General features: G+C 39.6%; 1 protein-coding gene across 2 annotated transcripts in view; it reads left to right on the top strand.

Moving 5' to 3' along the window:
* igsf21a (immunoglobin superfamily, member 21a) overlaps nt 1-20,891 on the top strand; it is a 290,961-nt gene that overhangs the window by 93,647 nt on the left and 176,423 nt on the right. For both annotated transcript variants that reach the window (XM_084739312.1, XM_084739319.1), the window contains exon 2: nt 316-428. In XM_084739312.1, the coding sequence (XP_084595438.1) occupies nt 316-428 (113 nt within the window). The remainder of the gene's footprint in view (nt 1-315; nt 429-20,891) is intronic.

The following is a 20,891-nucleotide window of genomic DNA, read 5'->3' as shown; positions in this document are numbered from 1 at the left end:
CTAGTACAAGGTCGCTGAAAAATGAAAGCTTAAGTAAATGCCACTTAAGTGCTATTTACCAAGATACTTAACCCTCATGTGGGAGAGTGCTTGTTGTATAATTGAATAAAGATGAATCATGGCACTTTTCCAAAAGAGACCGTGGACTCAAGTCAATCTTGAGCTCTTTAAAAATGATTCATGGCTGCTTTGTTGCTGTTGTCCAACATTTACCGCAGAAAACAAAGAAAATATGTATCCTGTTCAGGCATAATGTTTTGCTGGTTTATGGCAATGTGATAAAACTCAACCCCGTGTCTTTTCTTTGTTTTTCAGGATATTTGACAGTTACCATAGAACCCCTGCCTCCTGTTGTCGTGGGAGAGACTGTTACTCTCAAGTGTAACTTCAAAACTGACGGAAGGCTTCGAGAGATCGTTTGGTACAGGGTGAGTACACCTGTTTCACATTTCCAATGCCATTAAGCACTAGATGCTCTCCAGAATATCCGTTTCTTTCATTTCTAGCCACTTGGCATCTTCAGGGGTCAATGCCAATAGTCATATCACAGGTTTATGGCTGTGTTAGGAGAACAACCATGCGCTGTCAAACCGCAATTGTTAGGAAACAAGCTGTTATTTGGGCCAGCTGTATGGGAGGCATCACTGGCTGTTGCTCGGGAATTTGATTTCTCAATCCGCTGGTCATCACCATCATTTCTTAATAGTTCACAGCTGGCGACTCAACAGTTATTAAAATCCCAGTTGGTGTACTACACAGCCTAAGTGGTGCCAATAATTAGATTGCTGTTGAAGGAGAGAAAAACAACCAAAAAATCTCCTTGTCCTCGATGAAGTTTATTTGGCCTGTAAAACCGACATCTTTTAAAGTTTTAAAGATCAGAAAAGAACAAAAATATTACAGTTCACAGAGGATACATTTGTTTCACTTCAAGAGAGGCACTGATAAGCACTTGAATTGGAAAGCAGTAGCAGCTGCTGCTATCACACCCTTGCCTGACCATTTGTTTTTGCACAGAAACTCTCCAATAATTCTTGAGAGCTGTGCAGATTTGCTTTGTGAAAGTGGCCGACTCTCCACCAAGTTGTTAGTGAAGTTGCTGAGTGGTGATTGGATTTGTATAATGTGGTACAGACAAATTGCAGAGCCTGAAATGTTATCAACCGAGCCCTTTGGGTATTCCGTAAAATGCATTCTTGTGCTCTGTCTTGAGCCGTTCATTATGCTCGTGATGTAATCTAAAAACTGATGGGCTTCCAAAACAAACAAGTGAGCAGCACATCGACAGATGCAGTGAAAGAGTCGCTTTAGTGATTGAGAATATACAAGAATGTGCTGTTCTGACTTCCTGTACAATAGATGGTGCTTAGAGGAGCACTCTATCGATTTTACACCTGAAGTACATCATGTGGAGTCCTATTCAGCCTTTGAAAACGGTTGTAAATGTTTGTTTATGTGTGTATTTTTGTCTCTACAGGAAGCTTTCAAAAGTAATAACCCTGATAATGCATCAGTTGGACGTATAATAGCATAGCAGTAGAATAAATAGCGGGCAGAGCTCCTGTGACATCATCCACAGGTCTTTGAGAAGTTAATGGTGCAGGGGCTCTTGTACTTGCCAGCTTAGCAGTGCCTGACTAGGCTAACTCCTGGCTAATCCAAAAGTGGACAAAGAGGTGGAGCTGAGAGGGCAAATGAAGTGGCTATCTAACTGTGACGACACCGACCTGTCAGTCACAGCAGCCACTCCCCTAATTATGAAAACTTAATATCATCATCATCTCCTGTACAGATGTCATGAAAAGGAAAATTAGCTATAGAGACAAAAAAAACTGTGCTTTTGTCCCAGGCTGTAAACATGCTGTAAAGTTGGGAATATTAATATGGCGTCTATAGGGGTTGACTCACTTTTGGAGCCAGGGGGCAGAGGGGCTGTTCAGTTCTTAGTCCAGTCTGACGTATTGATCCTTTTTCCGACTGAGGCTTGTTCAAGTTAGAATCTATGGTCCCGACTTTGGCTCAGAAATATCAGTATCCTGACTGCGCTGTGTATTGATGAATCTATGGTTCTGTCCGTGGTGCTGAAGTGGCAGCTTGATTTGTGATTGTGCCTATTATCATCCTCTCCCTTTTGTCAGTTTTTTCTTGGATCAATATTTTCTATGCTTTGTACTATAAATACTTGTTTCTTTTCTATATTATGGAGTATTATCACCTTCATGATGAAAGTGCAAGAAACAATGTGTAGTCGCAGAAGAGAGGATCATAGAGATACACTGCTGCCTGTCTGTTTCTGTGATCGTTCTGCATTGTGTGTGCTGCTGAATATAAACCTCCAGACCAAACCACCTCTGTAACAAAATATTTAAGGCGAGACACGACTGCAGATATAGTTTTTACCAAAGGGTCGGGGGTTAGGGTTAAGTTGGGTTGAGTCTGGGCCATCCCACCTCTTAAAAATGAACAAATCACAGACTGTGTGCAGTTGTTCGTTTACCGAGTGTGAAGTTACAATAGTAAGGAAGAAGAGCTTCTGTGTTCTCCAGCTGAGATGATGCTTGTGAGGGAAACATCCTGCCAAGAAGACACAACCAGGTGTCAAAATACCATTTTATGGCAGTTGTTCTGGCCTACATATTATGTTTTATAGACTTGAGAAAACATCTTTGTTTGGTACAGATTAGGGTCTGATGGATACTGGTTTTCTGAGGCCAGTGCTGATACTGATTTACCTTGCAGGGCAGCGGGATTCGCGAGATCACGCGAGAATCCATTTTGCCAGGCTACAAGTTATCTGTCTCTGCCTTCACCAAAAGTGGTGCAGCCAATCAGCATCAGGCGGCTTTGGGCATGATTTCAGGTGTGACGGCCACGAGAAGCGTCCATGGAAGAGACTTGTCTCAATCAAACAGAGACTAGTGTAGATACTGTGATAGCATCAGTTATACCAGAGTATTTCATCATTGAAGGAAGAGAAAAGAACGACACTGAAGTCTTTCTTCATGGAATGTACACATTCTTTGCAATGATACCATAAAAGTGGTTAACACTTGTGACAAAGATATGTAATGAGGCAGGATGTTTTACAACTTAACAACAAACATTATCATCCAAATGACATCAGGGCACTGAAACAGTAAACTTTAACTCGTATTTTCTATAATTATGAATAACTATAAATGAAAAAACATTAATAGAGCAAAACACATGGACATATTCAAATAATTATTAAAAATAATTTAAGTAAAAAGGTAGATTTCGGCCTATAAAGCTAACAAATTTTTGTTCTGGTAATATAAAAAATAGTTTTCAGATGGGCACATACTGGACCGATACTGATATAGACGGATATAGAATAGTCATAGACCAATACTGGGCCGATAATATCGATCGACTGATAAATCAGTCTGGCTCTAGAACAGATTCTGTTATAATCATGTCAGTGTTTTCCTATAACAATGAGAATGATGGTGTAAAAATGATCACTTTTTTATATTGCAAATCAGATTTTTCTTTTTCAAAATCTTTCCCTAATTATAATGCACATATATACCCAGCAAATGTGTGTAAATTGGCCTTTCTATAATTTTAACACCAGATGACGAGTTATCTGGGTCAGGTAAACTGGTTCAGTGTGCACTCCTTACTGGTGAATTCTCCGTTTCACTTGGTAATTATTTTTAACTGTATTTGATGACTGTGGATGTACAGTAGCCTACAACACTATGGTGACATTCACCTTGGTTTCACCCTCCATCCGCCCTGCGCTGGAGCGCCGTTCATTAATGAGCGAGCGGCGGTTTATTGCTTAGGCAGGAACTCTTTCTTTTAGAGTAGCTTCTGCTTTCTCACTTTTTATTATTGTGAAATAAAACGGCGTCTCTGGACTCATCTTTGCAAATGCTGACCTTTCAAGGTAGGACAAAAAGAGATTTATGGCACTTTACACATTCACCTTAGCATCATAGATCACTTTCATTGCTGTGACAATTTCATTTAATCAGGCAGGGATTGGAGAGCGTTGTTTTGCTTATACGCTGTCAGATTTCTGTGCCGTCTATTGATAGCTGTAGTTAAAATAAGCGCTCTGAGAATGGAGCGGCCCATATTAAGTGTTCTCACGAGGAAAGCAAAAAGGTTGTAACAGAAATTGGCCCCATCTCTCCGGTGGCCATTGCACAGCACAACCGTTGATAAATTATAAATCAATTACCCACACTTGGCTGCCAAAGTTTCTTTAATCTCTGCCTTTTATTTGACTAAATACTGTTGACTTCCCATTTTACCTCCTGTTCAAATGGAACTGGGGTTGATACCCACCTGGGGAATCCTCGTATCTAATCGAGGCTCGGCCAATCAGACAGTGGGCTGAATAAACTGAATATTTCAGCGAGCGCTCATTTGCGGTGCTCCGTCCTGACGAATTCTGTTTGAGGTTTTTTTTTTTTTTTAATGCATAACACATCCAGACTGCAGTCAGAATTAGCATGTCTTAGGATGTACTTAAGATAAACCTGATTATTTTAGAGAGCCTTTCATGCCACACGAACTCAAATTCTCCACAACATTATATTCAAACCTAGAGAGATAAAAGTAATGGGTTTGATATGAGTTACCACACGGCTTCTATTATATTAAAGCATTTTGGATTTCCTTTTATCCCCTTAAATCATGAATGAGTTCTTTTTTTTCAGGGACTGTGCAAATATTATCACTACAGAGTGCTTGTGTATGGAGGTGGGCACACCCTCTTCTTTTATTAAGATTTTCACTTGACCTATACATCTAATTTGAAATGTTTTTTTTACCTACTTCATGTCATCATTGAAATAACCTGGTATGAAAAACACTGCAGTGTGAAAAGTCATGCATTTATTTTATTTCTTTGAATGATTGTATATCATGATTCATATTTCCAAAAACACTGCAGACCACATGTCTGTCAGTCACAACAACACCCTTCAGATGTGAAACTGAACTTGAAATTACTTTCAAAACCGTAGACTTGACTGCATATGAAAGTAATATATAAAATATATACAACAGATAAGAAAAAGTATCTACTTTTTGAAGTAAAGTGTAACATGTAGCTGCTCCTGCTCATCAAGTGAGCAATAGATGAAATCTAAAATATAAATATATGTGCAGACCTCTCCTGGCACGCAATGTCTCTTCCAAGGAGTAGTTGTATTTTGAGTTTTGCCAGTTGGAGTTGCTTTAGCGGGTTAATGTTGAGTGTTTAAAGCAGAGTAGCACATTGATTAGCACTGTGAAGACAGCAGATACTGTTTTTTTTCCCCACAGATCAGAGAATTACCCATTATGTGTTAGCGCTGAGCTAACGGACCAAGTGCTGGTTATTTATATATATTAAATATCGATTCAGGAATTAAATAATCAATGCAGGAATCATTCAAAAAACACAATCATAGTACTTAAGAGAATATTTTTTTGCTCCTATCCCTGTGTCCTACATGACAATGTTTGGGGGCAGTTAGTCACCAGAAAGGTCCAACTCCAGGTTAAAGAGTCGTAGCACTCAGCACTGAAGAAGGTCTGGCTCCACACATTATCACTCTGCTGCAGGGGATTTTTCTTCTTTTTTAAATGGTCAAATCACTGCAAAAGAAAAGGTAACAGCTGCTAGCTTGTTTGCGTTCACACTGTCAGTGACTGAGGTGCTAATTTGCCATTTTCAGCGTGCAGGTTGCTAGCTTGGAGAATGCTGTTGTTTCCTCTAGTGACCGGGGACACAAATAGCGGACATATCTACATCTGGGGAGTCAAACTGTTACAAAACTTAAATATGAACATTTAATGCACTGATTTGCAGTTGGGGAGGTGGTTTGCTGTTTAAAAAAGTACTGTCAGCACCAATCACAGATATGGAAAAGGAAAAAATGCTGAAATATCAAGGTGATAAAAAAACGTTAAAGGTGCTGTAAGCGATTTTGGAGGAAGATAGTTGATTGGTGAGTCTCATTCCCAGGTAGTCTAATAACAATGCTTTGGGGTGCACTGATCCAAAACATTCTTATTTGACTGCCAGGGAATGAGACCCAGCAATCAACTAGGCTATCTTACCAATCTGTGATTGGCCAAAGTGATGAGCTAGATTTCCCTAAAGGCACGGTCACATGTGGGTTCATGCAGGGGAGTGACCACTGCCTGCTGAAGCGAACACCACACACATTTCTTTGAACAGCAAAGTTGTATCCTCGACTAGTAGCAAAGTTCACCAAAGTTGAACTCTGGAAATTGTGCATTTGTGACAGTGTCATGGAGCCTGAAAACAGAGCCAAGAGGAGGTGCAGAAGTCTAGCTTTCTCTCAGACCACTTGGATTACAATATGTTGAAAGGTCAGGATGGATTTTTGCCCCCAGTGACACCAAAAATAACTACATAGCCTATCTTTAAGTAGGTCTTTTTAGCTGTAAAACAGGGGTTGGGGGTCTTTAGGCTCCCTGACAGAGCAACTTCTTCTTCTTTTTCTCTTCTGGCCAGTGGAATGAATCTGCACAGTCAACAAGGTCGAAATCCTTTATGTATTGTGGCTGAAGTGGATGTTTTTCTGATGTATGGAGAAACATCATTAAACTCAAGCAGTGGAGTATACAAGGGAAAAATACATGATGATCAAATGTTGCTTCAAACAAACAAAAGAGCTACAACCCCACCTCTTTTCATGCCTCCTACCCATGCCATCTGATAATAGTCATATCATATGAGCCCCTATTATACATCTCATTTTAGTTCACCCAGGATGAGGAATTAGCAGACAGGCAGAGACAGGGAATGAATGCATGAGAGTGAGAGCGGTCCTCGGTAATGGATCTTGTATAGCCCTGCAGCTAATGCTTCAAGAGCAAATAAATGAAAGCCTCTCAAGTGTGTAGGATATTGCACTACAGGCCACATGAATGTTTTTAGTGAGTGGTGAATACCGGCAGGGCATGGATTAAGCACTATGGATATGCAATACCATCAAGCCGTCTATTATGCTTTAATAGCGCACCAAATAGTCATGATGGATCATATGATAGGTCGGTGCTAATGTGCTGCCTGTTTGGGAGGAGGTTGTCAGCGTGGCGGTGCTCAGAGACTGCTCCTCAAAGATGTGCACACAAGCTCATCTCGTGCTGTGCTCGTTTTAATCTGTGTCATCCTGATGAATATATACATATGGGAGCTCTCCCAGTGGGTGCACAGGTATGCGGCGCTGACGGTGGTGGAGCAAGCGGTGTCTGTTAGCCTGCCTGTTGAGTGCTGCTCGGCTATGTGGTTAATTTTAATCACCGAATCAACTCTCCTGTTCTCCCTCCTCCCTCACACTCCGACAAATAAAAGTGCTAACTAGGAGCATTAAGGGTTCTATGGCTTGTCCCCATAAGAGAACCCTGTTTGGTCCCTTGTAGAACCTTATAAAAGTCCCACCTGGAACCCCTCAGATGCCTTCAATATTAAGAGTTATACCCAAAACCGCCTGTGAAAGTTCTCACCTGGAGCCCCCTACAAGACGTTCTACAGAGAACCCTTCTATGGTGTAATGGTTCCAAACACAGCCCTCTGTGGGGTTTCTATCCAGAACATTTCCACCTTTGGAGAATTCTAACAAGAACCCACTGAGGGGATTTTACTGTAAAACTTTTTATATTCCAAGGGTTTTATCCAGAACCTGACCAGGGATTTTTTTCTAGAACCTACCCAGGAGGTTGTGCTGAGAACCCTTTTGTATTCCAAGGGTTTTATTTGGAACCCACTCGAGGTGTTCTCCTGAGAACCCTTTTATATGTCAAGACCTTTTCATATTCTGAGGGTTTTATCTAGAACCCACACAGGAGGTTCTGCCAAGAACTCTTTTGTATTCCAAGGCTTATCTAGAATCCACCCAGGGGGGTTCTACTGAGAACCTTTTTATACTCCAAGGGTTTTACCTAGAACCCTCTGAGGGGGCTGTTGTTCCAAGACTGGTAAACTCTTGACTAAAGAGATTGTTGAAATGAAGAGCTCTTTCTTCCAAACGTTCCTTAATGGCACCCTTAGTCTAACAAAGAACCCTTGAGGAACCCTTCTTCAAAAAAAAGAAGGCTCTGGGTAGAACCTCAGCCCTTCATTAAGAACCCTTGAGGAACCCTTATTTGTTAACTCTGCCCATTACAGAATTTCTCCGTCATAACTCTGGAGGGATTCTCTTCTCACCAGCGCGAGTGTCTTCCCTAAGACACTTCCCTAATTTACCAGCGGCCTGTCCGCCGGCTGAGCTGCTCCTCTCAGCGTTCAGCGGCGTCCACCTCCGTCCATTTCATTATTATGATTCAAACTCACCTGTATTTATAATCCTGCTCTCTGCTGAATTAAACAGCACTCTGACTCCCACTCCATGTGCAGCGCGTAGCTTTACAAGATAACATGCCACATCAACAACCCAAAGAGAAAAATATTAATTATGTCCCGGAGATTTTTTATTTTTTTTTCCTTGATGTTAACAAATTGCAAAATAATCTGCGTGGGTTAGTGTGAGCTTGAGCTCGCCAGAAAGTTCTGGAATGCAATCTCAACATTTGGAAATTATTTCTTTGTTAGATTGTGGTCTTGTCTGGTTTCTTTCTCTAATGAAATAAATGGAGTTGAGACAGAAGGTTAGAGAAGAGTGCTTTTCATTTTGAGATTACTCATTCAAATCCCCAGACAAGCTTAGATGAAAAAATATCCTTTTCTTTTTTTTTTCAATTTAGAACAGTGTCGCTGTTGCAGAATCGCTGGATGCCACATAAATGTTCCACTTCTGTCCGTGTTATGAGCTGCTCTCTAAATTATATCCTCATGTCTAATTATCTGCTTTTTTACTTAAACTGTATACTTGTTTTAGTGCAAAGTAGCATTTCAGCCAGTGGATCATTTTAGTTTTGAAACAACTGAAGGCAACATATCACACAAAGGCTCCATGGGTGCATGTTTTTTTGTTTTTCATTTTTTAATCATGTTTTTAATCAAGTCACAGCACAAATAAAACACTATGGTTTCAAGTATAATTAGCTTGTAAATACCAGTGACATTAGCTCCCCGTCTGCTTTTGAATAGCTCAGTCCTGAAAATCATTGTAATCCATGAGATATACAGCAGCTGAATATATATTTGATTATATGCTGTGCTAGAAAAAGAAATACTGGTTCAGGGATATCATTTTATTTCAAAGAATGTGTGATGTTGGATTTCTCCCTCTCTTGTGTGGGTGTGTTGGTAGTTGTGTGGAGCAATAACAAATCAATAGTTTATAATGTCTAGAAAGGACAATAACCAAAGACAGTCGTAAATCTCAATCATCAGCTGAATACCATTGAAGGCCTGTCAAATTTTAATGAAGCCATCTGCCTCCACAGATTCTATTCAGAGCATCACAGGTCTAATGGATAGCTTTAAAACCTGGGCTACAATACCTTATATCATTAAGTAACTGTCTAAATATGGAGCTACAATTTATATCCAGTATTTTTGTAACCTAAATTATTGCAGCACCTGCAAGAATTACCCAGAAGCTCTAGTTTTGGTGTGGCAATAATGTGACAGCCAAACAGGTTTAGGTGGTGGCATTGAGATGCCAGCCCAGTCTCATGCCAAAGCATGTAAAATAAACTTTTTTATAAATTCCACATACAGGTGCTGGAAATTCTTGAAAACACTTGACTTTCAGGGTTTGAAAAGTGTTTGGATTTTGGATAAAGTGCTTGAAACCACCACTGTAATCACATAACTTTCATAATAAATTGCTATCTGACTGAATTAGTTAAATTCTAGTTAAAGAAATAACATAGGTCAGATATTTACCTCATTTACCACAGCTGTAAGATGCTGGAAAAGCTTGAAAATGCACCTTGAGAAGAGCTTGAATTAGACTTTGGGAAAATGTGTGCAAACCCTGAAATTATGATTTCATTTGACATGCGCAGATTTCATTTTGAGAACCTCAGAACAGACAAAGTCTTTGGGATTTCTGGTGCTTCTCTAAGGGGCACCTGGACCCCAGGTTGGGAACCAATGCATTAGAGGATACCTTCATAGTGGCACATTTTGGCTCGTCCAAGCATGAGAAGAATTTAATTCAGCTTTGTTTGTATATCATCAAATCATATCATCATCAACAGAGATCTTTATGAAACCCATAGATGCCACCAAGAGCCAGCAGCGAGGCAACAAAACTTCCTTTTAACAGGCAGAAACCTCAAGTACATCCAGAATGTTATACACACATACAGAGGTGCAGTACCAGCAGGGGGCGATAATGATGGAAGCAAAGGAGGAACGTAACATAACAAATGTTCAAACAAGAGACCAGAGTTTGAAACCTGTGTGAGACCGGGGGTCAGAGTTGATTGTTTAACACAAACTATCATGTTTTCCTAAACCTAACCAAGAAGTTCTGGTTAACTGAACTGTGACATCACCTGAAATCTTTCTCAGCAAGTTTTATTTTGAAAGTCTTACCGAATTCTGCAGAAGTGTAATTGCTAACTTGACTAGGTGACCAAGATGAGGCACTGTCATGGTGACCGTTGGGGTTTATTCTACACTTCGGTGTGACACCAGGTTAGTACTGCTCACCTTTTGGACTGTTGGACTGTCAAACAATGGCTTTGGAGTGCTGTGAAGTTTAAGAGACCAAGATTTGTGTCCTAGTTTGTGCCAATAATCTACATAGGTTTCTTTTAACTTACTTCAAATCCATGGCTGTGAAATCACTTTCTTTTTGCTGTGTAGTGCGCTACATTTACTCTTTGCATTTTAATTCAGTCTTGAGAATTTAAAGCGTGTAAGTATATCAGGCCATTTTCTTCAATCTGCATTCAAATAACATGACTTTAGACTGAAATTGCATGTGGTGCATATGCTGAAGTCCAATTTTGCATGTAGAGGATACACCAATCCTTGCCATTACAAAAAAAAAGGCGAAGTAGTATAAAGAGCAGGAGAGTGTGTATGTGGAGGAGTTGAGACTGCTGAACAAACAAACACTGAACTTTCACCCAAACTGCCAAACTATGACCTTTTCGTAAACCTAAACATAACCAAACTGCAGCCATTTCACATGTTTATTTTTGTTGCCACAATGATGAAGGTCACCTGACTATCGATCTGCCCTCCAAGGAAGTTAATGGAATGTAATGGTGCATCACCTGCACATAAAATTGGACTTAGGCATATTGACTACATGCAGTTTGAAAGTGTAAAAGAAGCTGAGTTGATTATATAATGCCCTCAAAAAAGACACAATGGAAAGAAACACTGTCCAGAGAATACTGCTTTCTGCAAACCTCCTATGCAGTGCATCACATTTTATTGATGCAAATTTCGAAGTCCTGTCTGTGATGATGCAAATATATTGACGATGTGCTAATATCCAAAACCTCACCACAACAGAGCAATACTGAGTGTCTATTAAGGAGTACTGAAGGGATGACAGAGTAATTTCAGATATAGTCCATGACCCATGTTACCATGACATCAATCTTTCCCGAACCTCAATCACATACTTTTAGCTGCCAAAATTTAAGAGTACAAACAGCAGGTTTTTGTATTACTCATGGGTCATTTTGAAATGATCTGACAAACAACCTATTTTTTGGTTTACAGAAGGGGATTTCTTGATGTGGTTACATAGAGTGGCTCTGTTGAGTGTGCCAGTGAGTGTAATTCCCTTTATCTCTGAAAGCTCAAACAAAAATGGGAGTGTTTGGTTGGGCTGTTGGTGTATTCACCCAAAAATATTTAGCTATTCCATTTCTTCTGAGTGAAAAAGTCATATCTACTTGGATTTGTGTGGATGTTTTAATCAGAATCGGCTTGATTGGCCAAGTATGTCTACGCTTACGAGGAGTTTGACTCCTTTTCATTGCTCTTAATGTACTTATGCAGTAATAGATATTACTGTGTGCTGCTTAAACTTTATGTTCCAAAATGATGTACAAACTTCATCACATCACGAACAGGCTGAGGTCCTTTTTGAGACTTTCCGGGAGTTCTCATATCCAAATGCTGCACTCACACTTCTTCCCTCTCGACATATTGCCATTATCTTAACAGCACAGAAGTGCAGTACACGTGTACTTAAATGTTTGCCAGCTGTGTTTGGACACAGGCCAGCTGCCTAAGTTGCTTTGAGGAGAACATGATGATTATATTTGGAAATATGAAAATAGCTCTGCTCATAAAACACTGACCTGACTATAACTGTACAGTCTAACTTGGAGCAAGAAACTTATTCTGGGATGATAGTGAAGAGCTTGGTGCCTACACAAACTCTGCACCACATCTTATTCTAATACCCCCAACTCTCACATTGCCTCTGGTAGTGTTTTTCAGATTTACTTGTGGCCCACATTTTGACAAATCCCATTAAAGCTGTTGACAGTGTCAAAGCACAATATAACAGCTATGCAAATGACTTATCTCTTGTCACAGTCTGCCAAGAAGTATAAAAGTGCATTACCTGAGGGCAGTGTGTCACTGGATTTACTGTTGTCTTTTTTGGCCATATGTTACCTCCAAACACGGTGGCAAAGATGTGTTACCGGACACTCGACCGAAAAGTGGAGTGTTCTTCCAGCCGGTAATCCTGTTTCTCGACTGTGGAGAGACACAGGAGGCGTCCTATGTTAAATCCAAGTTTAAAATCTTCAAGGCAGGGTTGCCTGGGCAACTGGAGTCTGTGAGTACAGAAGAGAGCTCGTCGAGCGTGTACGCACAGCACACTCCTGTGGGGTTTTTGGGTGTCTAACTTCCTGCTGTTTTAATCCCCAAGTGTAATTGTGTAGGTTCAAAAACTTCTTGTGTAACTTATGTTTTATTGAAATGTATAGTCCCATATGGATATCTATCAATCTGTCTGTCTGTCTGCCTGTCCGTCTGTCCATCTGTCTAGTCTGTCTGTCTAGTCCAGTCTAGTCGGTCTTTAAAAATGTCCTCTCTCATTTGAAAATCTGTAGTGCAGACACATTTTTAAGAGAAAAAAAAAGAGACATTTTCCCTGAGAAATGCCTCTAGTATCTTTAACTTTGGGGAAACATTTTGGAGCTAAGGCTCCATCATCAAATGTATTTGAGGCTTGGTGATTTTGCTAGTTTGCAAAACATTGAGATATGTCAGAGAGTGTGGGCCATCTAAGTAACCCTGTCAGTCTGTTTGTGAGTCTAACAGGCCCTCAGAGTCACTGCATGTGGTCTGTCAGATCATTGTTTGATTATTGTTTTGAATTTCTTTTTCTTCAAAAATAAAAATATATCAGATTAACATAAATCCAACATATTGTCAGCCAAGATAAAGCGGCTTATTTGAGAAATACAAACAAAACAAAACCACAAACCGCCCATTGAATTCACACAACGTTGAGAAAAGGTCACCCATGAATCCTCGTGCAGTCATGTCAGCACGCTAACCTACTAAATCATGTGCGGCACCTGTCCATAACGTTGACCTAGTTAGACGTGTATTATTGAAACTGGCTGGAGATACATTTGCTCTTTAACCACATGTTTGCCTTTGCGTGTTTCTGAGGATGTGCACAACCATCGCTCCATATCGACGCAGGACACTCAAGGCAGCCATGATGTGTAGGGATATGCAGGGGTGCATGAGTGAATGTGCATGTGACCCAGTAGCTGTGGGTAAATGCAAACAAGAGAAGACCCCAAAATATTCAACACAACATATGCAGTAGAAGGCTCCTGCTCCATCTCTGTATTAACTAAGGGGTCCATGGCCTGAAAAACAGTGAAGAGCCCTGGTCTATTGAATATAATTTGCCCTGAAATTTATCTTGGATATGCAAAAGATCTATTTTTAATAATTATTAGAGAAACTCTGAGGGCATTAGTCAGTTTTCTGTCAGTTTCTCACACTTACTTATCGGCTTTATGCATAAATAGCTGCATGTATTACCACAGCTTCTTATCGACAGAGAGTAGTACCATGGACCAGCTGTGATTGAATGTAAGGCTGCTGTAAGGTCTGTGCCAAAGGGCTTCCCCAGCCTCGCTACATGGAGCTGATCCCAGGGCACGTTCACGTCGCTTCCATCATCCCCTGAATCTCCCCACAGGATACTTCAGCACCTGGGAGAATTAACCTACTTGTTAAATAATGGTACATTCCGCCTTTTTGCCCTGATGCTATATGTGGCCAACCTTCAGGCTGCTGTGTCTCCACGTTGTGACAGACAATAATATCCTCCCTTTAAAGGGCCGTCAACTGTGAACAAAACTTTTTTCCAGATAGAGAACATTTAGTGTGACAACTGTTTAGTTTTCCTTTTGTCTGTTATTAGGGCTTATGCCCAGTGAGTTATTTAGTTAGTGTGCCCTACTTGGCAGTGGAGTTTGTTGCTGTCCTCGATAGACTCCTTGTTTGACTCTAGCATCATTAAAAGGACTGATTGAGCATCCCGCTGCCTTCATCTTGCCTCTGCACTTGGGTTCAACCCCTGATCACGAGTCCTTCAGAAGGAATAACTTCGCTCTGACGTGCCCTTTGAAAACAGTGGGCCCTAAACTCTTCAAATTGTCTTACAAAATGAGAAAAAGGAATTGGGAAATTAGTCTTTGATCAAAATAGGCATGTAAGCATAAACATGTGTAGGCGGGATGTATTCAGCAAGATATTTAATCTGGGCAGCTGGTATAGATCAAGATGTTTGTTGTTGTTCTGTTTTTTTTGCATTTTACAAAATGTGACATTTTGTACATTTCGATGAAAGAACAAAATGTGTTTCATGTTGGCCCACTAGAGCCATATGCAGTGCATATCAACAGACCAAGTAATTACTTCCCTGATGTTGTCATTGTCTTCTTCAGTTTTGTGTCCTCAACCATTTTGATGAAAGCAGTTCTCACAAATGAGCTCTTTCACATGTTAATAGTATTAGAATTTCAAGTGCTACATTAAAATGATAAAGCGACGGCTTATTGCGATCTATACGTAAAACACATTAAGGGGTTAAAATAGATTGAAATTCCTACTGGTGCTACTACCCCAACCTTCATCGCTTTGATGCTTCATGTTGTTCTCTTCCCGCCTCCAGCTTCATGCATCCCTGAACATGTGCATTCAATTTTTTAACGGCTGTATGGTGTAAAAAGAACATCATGTGTATCAAGTGATTCATTTAAATGGTGCCACAGAATCATTTGTTAATGTTGACACATCTTTCAAAAATCTAATTTAATTTAATTGGAAGAAAAAAAAATCTTCAGTTGAACAGTTTCTGTCTTTGAATGTTTTGAACAATTAGAGAAACTACAGTGTCACAAAACAACTCTTTCAATATACAAGATTTCCTCTTGGATTTTATTTGTTTGATTTGGTTATAAAAAAAATAAAAAAAAAAATTACAGGAAGAATAAATCAAACACACCCTTCTAAACAGTGTGTATAGGAGGTATACTAAAAAAGGTTGAGGAAACTCATAATTTCAAGACAACTGTCGTCACTAATCTTTTTTGAGTTTCATATCAAACTCAAACTCTTAAGTTAAAAAACGACATTTTTTCTCTTTAATGATAATCTTTAGTTGAGATGATTTAATTTTCTTCTTAAAGAAAATAAACAAAACAAAATCTATTTCAAAAGTTGTTGAGTAAATTTATTATCACTGAATAATTTTTGAAATACAGAATTTTGGGTTCATAACTGTATTTAAAGAAGAAATTAAATTATATTATTATAGGTCAGCAAAACTTGTTTTAGTTTAATTAGTTTTAAGAGTTTTAGTTTGACTTAAAACTCAAAAACTTTGTGAAGCCAGTTGCCTTGAAATTCTAAGTTGTCTCAACTTTTTATTTTTTACAGTGTAAAGATGCACACCTGCATCGTTACTATGCCAGAACAACCCATGGAAGCTGCACAGCTTCTTTGAGCTGCTGTGTGTGTGACTGGAATTAAACTGAGCATCATGAAACACCACAACTTCTTTTATCTGTCAATTTACTTGTATGTGCCTGACAAACACCCTCAACATCAGGCAGTCAGCTGCAGGTGTTTAAGTACCAGAACACATCCCTGACGGGAGCATGCATATACATGCACGCTCAAATTGTGGCTCATTTTTGGGTCATGTAATCACAGTTCCTACAGTGGCAAGTTTACATAAATTAGTCAACTATAGCTGACCACACAATCAATTGTTAGACTAACTTTCATGAAATATTATGCAGCAGTCATGGTCCACGTAAGCGCTCTCAATCTCTCTGCTGTGACTGTGAGTCTGCATCACGCTTTTCTCATCAATTAAATGTCAATAACACAACTCTGACCATTCCAATTGTTTTTATTGGGTCTCTTATCTCTCCTCTAAAACGCAGTGCACCCGGGGCACATTTGTAGCACGGTAAACGTTTACTGCCTAGAGAAAACAACTGGAAAAAGACACCTCTCACTGCAAAAACTGTGCTCCATCTGATCGGGGCCATATATTTTAGTGATGATTGCATATTCAAGCGCTTAAAAATAAATAGATTATGCTAATTGTGATTATTCTGTTTTCTCAGTGAAAGAAAAAAACGTGGCTAAGCGTCATTCCTATGCCCTCTAGCAGTAATAAAGAGTTTTGAGAAGGCAGTGGGGTTCCCTCCAGCATGGATTGTTGTTTATGTTAGTGTAACATTATCAGATGTGTTTTCTTGTTGGAAATACAGTCATTACTGGCTGTTGTATGTGGGTTTTGGCAGGGGCAGATTTAGTCATTGTAGGGCCTAAGGCAGGGGTCCCTTGAAATCTCTTGTTATTCTCCTTTTTCAATCCTTGAGTAAATCATGAGTCATAAAAATAAACGTTTATTTGTCATCGTACAGCCTCCTGAGAGAAGCTGTTCTGAAGTCTGATGGTGCGGCAGTGGATACTTCTGTATCTCTTGCCAGATGGCAGCAGGGTGAACAGGCTGTGACTGGTATTGTCTTTTCAGAATCTTCCTCCTTCTTTCAGCCCCACTTTTGCTTAACTTTTCAACCACAGATGGAGGACATATTAATGAAGGAAATGTTTTAAAAAGAACTTTCTTAACCATCAGTTTATGAGGTGTTTTATGGGGCCTGTAGCTTGGGGCCCAGGGCAATTGCTGACCTTTACCTAATGGTAAGTCCCACTTTGGGTTTTAGCAGTGATCTGTCTTTTTCCGAGTCTTTTAGTGGTGCAGATTACTGCACCATACCGACCTACTTTCACCCCTGATTAAGACCCTGTCTCCAGCGGGGGGACAGCTAACTGACTTATCTGAAAGAACATTAGAAATCACTTTTATTACATTTCAATTTGAAGATGATGTGCACACCCTCTTTTGTTGGTGACAAAAAAAAAGAGTGGTCTGCCCCTTTAAAGAGTGGCACAAACCTCTGTCATCTTTATTAGCCTGCTGCTCCATGCTGAATGTGGCGCCCCAAGGGGAATGGGAGATAAGGTGATATGGATCACTGCACCGCAACCTTCCCCTTTGAGGATGCCACTAGGGCAAATAAGCAGCCTGTTATACATGGAATGATAATTACACACTTCATGTCAGCAAACTACAAGATGAGTCCCCTTTTATCCACAAATGCTAATAGCAACAAAGGGACTGATCATTGCTGTGCCCGTCTGAGAGCTTGTGCAGCTAATGGCAGTGGCGGTGATGACAATGGGACATTTTGTTTCCGTGCTGCTAATAGTGAATAATGCCCCCTCATTGTTAGCAACTCCCTGAGATCCCCAGGTATCTATCAGAAGCATACTCTGGATCTAATTAATTAGGTAATTCAACAAATGATCATACAGAAGAAAAAAAAAAAAAACTCTCTACAAAATCATTTTGCTTTTCCCCACTGACTCATTTTCCCTCCGTGACAATAGGATTAAATACATTGTAATAGTTACATCACACGTTTTCATCTTTATGGTTAATGCGAGCATCAGGGTGTAGTATATCATACACGCGTCATAAAAGTGCTGCATGGAACATTTATTTTTCAATCTCGTTGTTTATTGTTTTCATCCAGAGATTGGTTAGATAACAGTATTAAAAGTAACAGCGGCGCTTATATTGGAAGAGATACTGTAAAATAATTTCACATCATTTTAGGAAGAAAGATGATAGTTGATGATATAGATCTCAAAATGCTTGCTTCATTATATTTCATTAACAATGGCCATCTGGGAGAGGATCTTAATTTTAAAGCCAAAGCCGCTGCTTCCGCTCCTCTCTCCTTCCTTTTTTTAGTCTTATTGAAGCGCTTCCAGTTTTCAACATGTCTTGAAAATTCATAATCTCCCGACCAGAATCATACCAGATTTTTGAAAGCCATTCTTACCATCACAGAAGGATCAAACAAGAAAGTGATTACTTAGCGATTAGGAGTGGATAAGAGCCTCTTTGTGACATTTGCATTAGAGGAGGAAGTCATTTCCATGCCAGAAGAGTCTTAGCAGTGGCCCCTGCTCCGCCTCCGCACGACACACTGCGAGGTCCTCCAGGGGCACGAAAGAAGCTGAACAATTACTTATTTAGCTCTTTATATATTTATTTACTTGTTTACTTCCTTGTTTGTTTATTTGAATAGGCTGTGATGAAATGTTCTACTACCAAACGGGGAAAAAAACCCACCCACATACAAACAAATGACATAATGTGAAATCTTGACTCCTTTATTAATTTATTTATGCTGCAAAGTTGGAAACTCAAGTTCTTTATATAGGATAAGTATGGAAATATTAAACATTTTTCTTATTCTTAACAAATCCCATCAAAAGACCAAAACCAACAATGAACTTATCTTATTCACAAGTGTCGTCTGTGTCGCCAAAGCCTGATATTGCTCGTTCCTCTTTTCCATCGGGCTCCATTTTTATCCCAAAACTATTAAAAACACATCAGCGAGCTACATGGTTGCACTGGGTAACATGTTTCTTCATTACCATGAACATGGGCACTATAGTGTTTTTTGGTTTGATCCCACGTACGCCGTCCAGCTGCTGGAAACACTCACAGACCACCAAATGTGTATTAATCCACAGCTGAAAGCAGTCACCAACAAATGCACCATACATTTCTCTTTGACTAAAACCTACACTGCCCAGTTGTTTAAGGAAATTATTTAGCATCTTTTTAATGTGAGAGTTTATTTGTGACCCATTTAATGTTTGAGTGATGCTTTCAAACTAACACAGTGAAATACCTCATTTAACTGCCAGCCTAATTGACAGTTTTAAACATATTTGGGCTGCAAGAAGGAAACATCACATCAAAATACATCAATGTAGCACTCTATGTGCTGCACGGTATATTTACTTGAAATTATTTAGTTGCATGAATTAGTAATTCAGAGCTGTCTAATCAGGAGTACATCTAAAATTAATATTGAAAACCCTATAGAGGGATTCTTTGTCACTTAAAGGAGCAAAGGAGTTTTCAGAAATTAGTGCTGCAGCCCAAATAGTGAGTTGGAGCCATAGATGGTATATTAAATAGGCTGAAGCAAGTTTTTCCCCCCTGCCCACACTTGATGCTCATACAGGATGTCTGCAGTCAGACACTGAACACGAGCGCAAAATGAGCACAACTTTATAGTTTGACAATGACAGGCGACGATGAGTCCTATACTGCAAATTGATCAGCTGTTTATAACTGTTATTGTCTATTAAAGTAAAGCTAAGCCTGTCACCCTCAAACAAAACAGCTCTGACAGTTCAGAAAGTACACTTAACCCTAGCCCAGTAAAAATGCCTAATAGTGTTGGTATAATAGTCTGTCTTGGCCAAAGATACCAATACCCTTTCAAGATATCACACATAATTACTCAGAAGATTGCTGATTTCTTTAGATTTCGGTTGGCTAAAAGAGTAATGTGTGGCAATTGTACATCCAAATAGCAAGTTGGAGTCATAGACGGTACACGAAATAGTTTTAATAACTATCAAATATTTAATCTACGGTTGAAGCGAGTTGAAGCAAGCCCCTTCCTCCCCAGACTCGAGGAACCTTGAAATTTGACAATAACACTGATGAGGAGTCCTACGTTGTAAGTTGATCAGCTGTTAACTGTCAGCTCTCTGTCGACGAAAAGCTTGATTATTCAGCAAACATTCAGCATTAATTTTACGTCTAATAAATGTGAAATGGGCAAACAAAAGCGGACGTTACGTAACAGAATGGAAATTTCAAAGAAGACTATGATGGGTTTGTTGTCAACTTAGCCGGTTTCCTTAACCTCTGATGACATATCACGGTCTTTTTATAATTTAGCAGAGTGAATATATTAGCCTACATTTTTCTCCTTTGAACTGGGGCACTAAGTGTACTACACTACATAAGCTTTGTTAGTACAAAATACAACACCTAAGTTTATTTGAGGCAGTTGGTTTTCATGCTTTTTCAAGTAAGGTTAACTGATTAGAATTTACAGGTTGGTGCAGAGTTTGCATTGTAGGTTAACATGAGTGCACTTTTCCCCCCAGTTCTACATAACTATGGGAGGATAAATACTGTAGAAACATGAAGTGAATGCCCCTCACCACTGCAATATGTAAAATGCTACTGTCGGTTTGGGTGTCACGCAGGGAGCTCCAAATTTATAGAACTGATGATATAAAGATATTTAATTTAGTTTCTCATTAAAAACCTGTCAAACAAATAGTGTATTGCTGCCAGGTAGAGTCACTGGATTTAGTGAAGTGACCCCAAAGTTAAGAAAGTCTGATAAATTCAGAAAACTTCAGCTGTGAGGGGGAATATAAGTTCGGAACATTATCAGGAAAGAGGCAATTATACGTCAGCTTTTCCTACCCTACTACTGCAGTCGCTTCATATGGCTCTGATATATCTTGTGCCTTTGAAAATAACATAATGACATGTGACAACCATTTCAAATTTTGCACA

The sequence above is a fragment of the Lutjanus erythropterus genome, chromosome 2 (genome assembly GCF_056507025.1).
Source record: "Lutjanus erythropterus isolate fLutEry1 chromosome 2, fLutEry1.hap2, whole genome shotgun sequence".
Lineage (NCBI taxonomy): Eukaryota > Metazoa > Chordata > Actinopteri > Lutjaniformes > Lutjanidae > Lutjanus > Lutjanus erythropterus.
Note: the sequence above shows the minus strand (reverse complement) of the source record. Positions and strands in the feature narration are given on the sequence as shown.